The following is an 8,518-nucleotide window of genomic DNA, read 5'->3' as shown; positions in this document are numbered from 1 at the left end:
ATGAAAAAGAAACATTCTAATACTTAGTAAAAGAAATATCCATATATGTTAACTCGTAAAAATTTTGAATTCATCCAAAGGTATTTGGCTGGATTTTGGCTGATATGCTTTTGGTTCCTAGCTTTACTCCATGCAAAATCATTAGATTAGGTTGAGAAGGGACCAAAGGAGAGATGTGCCCACATTCATCCGAATATATAATTAATCAACTTCGAATAAAATTGATTTTTTTTTTTAACTTACGTGCATAGGTCACATATTATATCTTCATGCAAATGACATTTTCTATCTATCTTGTAGTGTATATGTCACAAGAATAAGGTAGTTTAAATGCTCATTCCACCAAAGATTTTCAAGAACTTGAAATTAACTTCAAATAATAAGATGGCAAGGCCTCATGTTCTTGTTGTACCTTACCCTGAACAAGGGCATGTGATTCCACTAATGGAACTTTCCTTGTGCTTAGTAAAACAAGGCATCAAAGTAACATTTGTTAACACTAAACATAACCATGAGAGGATCATGAATGCATTCCCCAAAGGGAATAATAATGCTTTGCTATCTCAAATGAATCTTGTGTGGATACCTGATGGATTGGGATCCTCAGAAGAGAGGAAGATGCCGGGGAAGTCGTCCGAAGCAGTGCTGAAGGTTATGCCGGAGAAAGTTGAGCAGATCATTGAAGACATCAATGATGGATCACTTTGTGAAGAAAAGATTAGTTGTGTGCTTGCTGATCAGAGCATTGGCTGGGCTATTGGCATTGCCGTAAAGAAGGGGATTCGACCGGCGGCATTCTGTCCTGCCGCCGCCGCGCAGTTGGTGTTGGGATTGAGCATCCCAAAGTTGATTGAGAGTGGCTTCGTCGACCAAGATGGTGAGTTCACATTTTGTTCAAAAATGTTGTTAGTTATCTATACTTTTCCTAACTAAAATAAGCAATAATTATCTTCACGTGAAGTTCTTAATTAAAAATTGTTAGATGGCAATTTAGTCAAACTTATTAAATCATCATATGCTATTTTTTATCATTAACTCCACATGAAGACTTCTGCACGTAAGTTTTTACTTTAAAAAGTTATGTCTGAAAACGAAAAATAAAGTGATTATAAAAGTTTTTAAAAAATACATTATTTTCTCTTCACGATAAATATTCTTGTTTATTTATTTACTTTTGTTGAAAATCAAACTTGAATTTTAGCTTGTTAGCTTTGGCTTAGCACCTTGTCTTGGCAAAATCAAAATTGAGTAAAAGTAAAATCCAACCAAAATTTGTTAAATTGTTGCACCCTAAATAAAAGTTATAGATTTTTACACAATGATAAGGGCAATCCAATACAGTCAAACTCTCTCGGCTTTTCTTAATTACTAAAGTGATAGCTTAAGAAGTCTTGTTTGTGTAATCTTCCATTTCATATTCAAAAGATATCATTATATATGGAATTGGAAGAAAGCATATCCAAAGTGCTTAGTACTGTTTAACTATCAATCAACAGAAATACAGCAAATTAATTTATAATAAACTTCCAGAGTAACTAGTAACCATAAAAATTTGTTCTCATAACTTCTGAAATAAAATGAATCTAAAGTGTGACTAACTCTTTAATTATGTCTTTCTCTACATTGTAACAATCCATCATCCAGGAACTCCACTGGAAAATCAAATCATTCAGCTATCACCAACAATGCCAGTTGTAAGCACAGAAAACCTCGTCTGGGTTCGCGCAGGGAGCACAGCTGCTCGGAAGCATATTTTCCAGCTCATGTTGAAAAACATTGAGTTTATGGAGAAAACTGAATGGATTCTTTGCAATTCAACTTATGATCTTGAGTCTGCAGCATTTTCTCTGGCACCAAAAATCACACCAATAGGGCCAATTCTGTCATCAAGCCATAATGAGCTTGACCACTCTGCAGGTCATTTCTGGCCACAACACCAGAATTGTTTGAAATGGTTGGATCAACAATCACCCTGTTCAGTTATATATGTCGCATTCGGAAGCATCACAACTTTTAGTTCACTACAATTCCAAGAACTCTGTTTGGGACTCGAAACGTCAAATAGGCCTTTCCTGTGGGTTCTGCAACCGGATATCAAAGGAGGGATGCAAAATCTGTATCCAGAAGGGTTTGAAGAAAGGGTAAGTAATCGTGCTAGGATGGTGGGTTGGGCGCCACAGCAGAAAATTCTAAGTCATTCTTCGGTTGCTTGCTTCATAAGTCACTGTGGTTGGAACTCTACAATGGAAAGTGTAAGCAATGGAGTCCCAATCTTATGTTGGCCTCACTTTGCTGATCAGTTCTTGAATAGGAGCTATGTTTGTGATGTTTGGAAGGTAGGAATTGCACTCGAACGAGACAAAAGTGACATAGTCACAAAAGGGGAAATCAGAGACAAAATTGAGCAGCTTTTGAGTGATGAACATTTGAAAGCAAGAGCTGCAAGTATCAAGGAGAAGGTTCAACTTGCCACTGAACAAGGTGGCTTGTCTAACAGTAATCTAGATAGATTTATCAAGTGGATCAAAACATGAATTAGCACAATATAAGAGCATTAGCCAGCTATGCTTTCATGTTACTTCTCTCTTTTGTTTAAACCTTTCTGTTGTCTATACTATCTTACTATCTTAGTTAAATTGTAAAGTTGTGTTATCTGCGCATTTTAAAAAATGAGCATATAAAAATCACTACGATTGGTCAAGTAGCAAAAGATTGCAGTGGTATATGCATTTTTTAAGTGTGAATAACCTAAACCCACCACCTTCACAAAAGTAACAAAAATGCAGAACAAACTGCAACACACACACATAAGCAAAATGTTGATAGATTTGGCAGGCAAATGAGTTCAGGACAACTATATTATGAGTGTAAACATAAATATCCAGTTAGCCAAACAAAAATGAAATTTTTCTCACAGGCAAAATTGGCCTTAAGACAAAATTGGCTCAAAATTTGAATTCCTTCCCTATATTATAATAAATATGTGCTACTGTTACAGCATGCCCCAAATAATACAATTAACTTGCTATACAGGAATTTCTGAAGAAATGCAGAGTTTTGAGTCTGCTCCACCACTGATAACACTGTTACTTTTCCACCAGTCAGCACATAAAACCTGAATCAAATAAATGACAATTCGATTAACAGAAACTTCAACCCAAATCATTTAATCAAGCATGAAAGAAAAGTTGAGGCACGGAAAGATCATTGTATACCTTGTCCGTGTGTGACTCTATGACAGAGAGAGGCCACTGCAACATTAACAAAGAAAAATCATCAACGGTAAAATACAAAAGATGGTTCATTGTTGCACCAATAGGATAAAGCAATCGGGAAAGATTAGAATGCATTACCGCTGTTCTCAGATCCCACAACATAACCTTCCCATCATACGATGCAGAGAGCAAATGAAACCAAGAACTGTCATGCCATTTGCAAGCAGAAATCCAAGAAGTGTGAGATGCAAACTGAAAGACAGGAGCAGAAGTCCCTGAAGAAAGAAGAAAATATGTTATATGATACTGGTATGCGTGCATATGATGATCTCTGAGAGGTGAGAGGAAATCTTTTGATGTATTTACTAACCCGGCTTACGAGGATCCCAAATCCTAAGAATAGGGTCAGAAGCACCAGCACTTATCAGAGTAGAACCTTCTCCACCAATATCAAGGCAGTTGAGAACCTTCCCACAGAACTATAAATGGAGGACAATGTAGCCTCAGGTGTCCAATTGTCCATAAAGTAATAATAATTTGCAATAATACTTTAGGAAGAAAAATATTTAAACCAATAACCAAACATAAAAATTAACAGATAACCACAAAATGATGTTTCTATCATATTGAACCAGGTTTATGTGTAAAAATTTTAGACTTCAACAACATACAATTTCGGCAAATTAGACACACAAGGGGTAGCTGTCAACTTACGATATCTGACAAGTTTTTGCCCGTCTCAACATCCCATTTTCGAATTGAATGATCCCATGATGCAGAATAGATTGACTCTCGTTGTGGCCATACCACAGAAGATACGGACTGTGTATGACCCACAAGGGTTGTAACAGCCTCGCCCTATAATACAACAAACTGCAATTGATGAAGGCTCGGTTCGTATGTCAATCAAGAACTATATAATGATACATCAGAGAATGAAATACTTTCACAGGTTTACAGTCCCAGTTAAATAACGCTTTAAACATGTCTAAGAATTAAATCAACAAATCCCTTTCATAATAGTTTCAAAACTATCCTAGCCTCCAGCTCCAGGCCTTCAATATACAGGAACTTGAGATTTCATGGTCAACCCTTAGTTAAATTACCAAATATATTAAAGATGGAAGTTTACACTTTAATAATTGAGTCAAATTCTTTTAGGCATTGAGATGCTACCGAAAGAACAAGGGACTAGAGTATACTAAGCATGTGGAAAGAACAAACAGGAAAGATCTCCAATTACCTCTTATAAGGTAACATATTTCTATCTATCAAATCTTGTGTGTGTGTGTGTGTTGGGGGGGGGGGGGGGGGGGGGGGGGTTGAGATGTGCCAGGAACCTGTACAAACCTCTAACTGAGACTCCTCAATTTGACCTCTAACTTTTCTTTTCTTAGAGACTAGGTCATCTTCTCCATTGTCATTAGTTTCCCACAGGTTGATGGTGCAATCCCAAGAACCCGAGCAAACCTAGCAAATGTGATGACATAAGCAGTAATGTCAAAGACCACTATTAAATCATATATAATAATCTGAACTAATAAAAAATATGTCAAGAATTTAATAGAGAAGTAAATAGGAACCATTTCTCCAGAAGTCTGCACAGCAACACTCTGTACTGAAGCCTTATGACCACGTAGGATTTTGAAAGCCCTAATCTTCATAGGATGGTTGATATCCTCTTCTGTATTGATCTTTTACACAAGTAAAAAGGTAATCAGCATAAGTTCAATATATGGGATTGTAGCTCAGCAGTTTCTTTTAGTTACCTTCCATAGCCTCAGTGTACGGTCTTTCGAAGCAGTAGCCAGTGTCACAGCGTCTACACCTGAATATGGCAAAACCTTGATGAGTAATGCCCGCACATGAGAATAAATGCTTACAAGACAAATAAAAAAAATGAATTAAGCTAGGTTGAAACTAGCTTTCGATGGCTGCTAGAAACATTAAACAAGCGTGAATGCCTTCTGGACACATAAAAGGATAGTTACTAGAGGATAATGCAAATTTAATTGTGTTCATACTAAGAATTGTCTTTCAAGAAACTGAAACATTGAAAATACTAAGAAATAATCATAATATTATCATTATAAACCCAGTATCATCACCATAGAAAGAAAAAGAACAGAAGAAAAAACAAAAGCGAAATTAATGGAACATTAAACTTGATAGCCTGGGAGAATCAACAGTGAACTTTCTAATACTGTTAGATACTTTTGGATTTTCACAACAGAAACAGAATATGCATCCGTAACTGTTAATATTGTACAATCAGAAAAATAAAACAGAAACAAAGGTAGCAGCATGTAGGAAAAACTCCTGTCTTCATACCTTCTGGATTGATGATACCAGCAGATGTAACAGCATCACTATGTCCCTCCAATATATGGGTACACAATCCAGCACCTTTCCACACCCTGAAATATATCCATATGATGGAAGTTCACTACATGGAGACTCAAAATGATATGTCACTCAACTCAACCATAAAGTATGTCGATTATTCTTGAAGAACAAAACTACACAAGATTATTACCTCCCTAAACCATCATAACATCCTGTCAAAAGAAACCTGCAAAGAATTCAACTTGGTATTTTTAGTGAAGGACATCAAGGTAATCAATCTTACTTTGAAGAACAGAACAAATAGTCTAATATCTCAGCCACTAAAACAAATATATTGTCAAGGATTAACTCTAAATAAGTGTTTTAAAACACATTCATTTATCTAACTGGCAAATATATAACAGGCTAACAGCCGATTCACAAGCAGAGGTAGTTGTATCATCTGACTAGTTCTACTACTATACTCCAGCTCCATTGTAAAGAAATTTCAAAGAGAAGACACCTAAAAAGACAATGTACTTGGTCCCAATGTTGCCAAAATTTTACGATGATTACTCGTGCCATCAGCAAATATGAACAATCGAATTATAGGATACAATAAGTTGCACACATACTATGTCTCCTAGATCAATTATACAGTTGATAAAATACAAATTCAAGGCTGAATTATTATATGCAAGACTTTAAGAAATGTTGAGTCAAAACATTACAGATTTAGATGCTTACCGAGAAGATGAACCATCAACAGCACTGACCCAGTCATCATGCATAGAAGGGTCTTCCTCCTTTCGTGGAGCAACAGCCCTTGTGTACTCGATTTCCAATATCCTTTCCTATAATCAATCATTCACAAAGATTAGATATGTGCCTATTCATCTAGAGCAATGGATAATGCTGTCTACTTCCCATGCTGACAGATAAAGAGCAAAGGAATGGATAAGTCATAGTTGTATGTTCCAAATCCACCCCCTCGGAATTTCACAGTTTTCTTTTAAAATGTGTAAAATAGGGCAGACTCCCATGATTTAACATTGAATTTTATTAAAATAAAATAGATACATTGTCTATTGTCTATATATTTATATTTATGAATTTGCAGTGCATCTGTTCATTTTCACTTCAATGACACAGATTCCATAATGAACTTAATCCTTAGCACTGAGGCTCAACCTATAGTACAATGGCATATTTGTTATAAGTATAATTTACCGCAGAAATCCCCTTGGCCAGAAGGAACTGCTCAAGCGACATCCGAACAAACTCGCCATTGATCAAAAAGTCGAATGGCTCCGGTTTATGATCAGGATCTGCACAAATTAAAAAAAAAAAAAAACCACCAACTAACTTACACATCCTAATTTTATCAAATTAAAAAAAACAAATAAATAAATAAATAAAGGTGTTTGATTTGGCGTAGTGTTGGAATGAATGAGAACAATAAATAATACCTTTGGATTGGAGAAGAGCGTTGACGAGGGAGGAGAGGCCGAACCGGGTGAGGTCAGAGGGGATGGCAATGGCAGCAGCTGAGACTTGGAATGGAGCCTCAAGCTTCGTCACGAACCTTGCTTGGATCCTTCTGGAGATCCCTTCAGCACCTTCTTCCCCCATATCCATCTGTACCTTGCTAAAACTCACGCTCTTCTTGTATTTCTTTTTTCGGTTAGGGTTTAACGGTTGCTGTCCGAACCAAAAACCAGACCAGACATCAAACCCATGATGGTACCAGGTCAGAATCAACCGGATTAACCAGACTATAATAACAACTCTATGTAAATCCAAAGATATACAAAAAATAAAGAAGAAAGTATCTATAAAAGAGAAAAAATAATGAAAATGAATATGCCTCTAAACTATCAAACTAAATTCTGAACTTGCGGATTGAACTATTGACAAGGAATAATTTTGAAACTTTATGTTCAAAAATATTTTTAAATAACACATATAGCACAAATAACTTTAGCAACTATATATGTCTACCAAAACGAACTCTAGCTACTATACGAAGTATCTACTCCATCATTCAAGCATTTAGTCAAATGGCCAGCAGATTAAATAATAATAATAATAATGGCATATATAGCACAAATAATTTAAGCAAAAATATTTAAAGTAGTTCTGGCCTTGGAACAATGAATAAATAGCAACAAGAACAAGGAAGTGAGGCTATGGCCCGTGAGAATCGAGGGACGAATGCTACCTGCAGAAATGACGGCCAGAGCACAGAGAGCGAGACTTCAGGGCAGAGTTCCGGCGAGAGTAGCGAGAGAAGAGAAGAGAGCAACGCAGGAGAAGACTAGAAGAGAAACAGAATTGGGGAAGAAGAAAAAAACCCTACCGCCAAAATCTCTCCTTCTCTTCAAAACTGGATCTCGGGTCGGATTTTATTGTTGTTTGGGTTGCTGTGTGAAACCGGGTTCCGGGTCAACCGTTTTATCCATTCTTTACAGCCCAAAACTTTTCTTGTTCCTGGTTCGGCCTAAAACTCGCTGCTCAAAAACTAATCTAAGCCCAGGAGAACTGATCATAAACAAATAAATTGCTAGAACTGGCGGAGGCCCAATAGAACTGATAAAAAAATACATAAATAAATTTAATTTCGATACACTATCAGCTTTACATGTGCATCGAATTACATCAACAAAATAATTATTTTTTATTGATCACATAAATAATTATCTAAAAAAATAAATGTAATTACATAACTGTGTAAAATATTTTACATTGTATTAAAATTAAATTCCAGAACCAACAAAAGTATACAATTTACCGGTTCAAAATAGTTGAAAAAAAAAACAAAATAGGTTATTTAATTTTTAGAAATATTTTATGTATAATTATATTACTGCCACACTAGTTCATCTATGTGGTTCCTAGATTCTATAAAAATTAATTTAATTTTAATAGATTGTCAATATAAAATAATTTTTTATGTATATTCAATTGTATAATATTAT

At 35.7% G+C, this 8,518-nt stretch overlaps 2 protein-coding genes across 3 annotated transcripts; one reads left to right on the top strand and one right to left on the bottom strand.

The window, feature by feature from the left end:
• Positions 1-380: 380 nt before the first annotated feature.
• Positions 381-2,617, top strand: LOC112716484 (UDP-glycosyltransferase 83A1-like). The gene is made up of 2 exons (XM_025768406.3): positions 381-877; positions 1,645-2,617. Exons 1-2 carry the CDS (start codon positions 385-387, stop codon positions 2,532-2,534), a joined length of 1,383 nt encoding a protein of 460 aa, XP_025624191.1. The 5' UTR covers positions 381-384; the 3' UTR covers positions 2,535-2,617.
• Positions 2,618-2,827: 210 nt separating this feature from the next.
• LOC112716483 (ribosome biogenesis protein WDR12 homolog) lies at positions 2,828-7,919 on the bottom strand. Of its 2 annotated transcripts, none has more exons than XM_025768404.3 (14): positions 7,762-7,919; positions 7,010-7,241; positions 6,771-6,868; positions 6,288-6,394; positions 5,752-5,787; positions 5,547-5,632; positions 4,985-5,043; positions 4,799-4,909; positions 4,566-4,685; positions 3,930-4,073; positions 3,586-3,694; positions 3,354-3,490; positions 3,216-3,251; positions 2,828-3,115 (listed from the first exon to the last, which is right to left on the bottom strand). In XM_025768404.3, the coding sequence occupies exons 2-14, from the start codon at positions 7,176-7,178 to the stop codon at positions 3,026-3,028; spliced, it is 1,302 nt and encodes a 433-aa protein (XP_025624189.1). In that variant the 5' UTR covers positions 7,179-7,241; positions 7,762-7,919; the 3' UTR covers positions 2,828-3,025. The 2 variants fall into 2 exon arrangements, with proteins under 2 accessions (XP_025624189.1, XP_025624190.1); XM_025768405.3 differs by having other exon boundaries at positions 7,010-7,315; positions 7,762-7,917.
• Between the last annotated feature and the right edge of the window lie 599 nt (positions 7,920-8,518).

The sequence above is a fragment of the Arachis hypogaea genome, chromosome 10, assembly GCF_003086295.3.
Source record: "Arachis hypogaea cultivar Tifrunner chromosome 10, arahy.Tifrunner.gnm2.J5K5, whole genome shotgun sequence".
In the NCBI taxonomy this organism is placed as follows: Eukaryota; Viridiplantae; Streptophyta; class Magnoliopsida; order Fabales; family Fabaceae; genus Arachis; species Arachis hypogaea.
The sequence above is the reverse complement of the archived record's forward strand: the minus strand, read 5'-3'. Positions and strand labels throughout refer to the sequence as shown.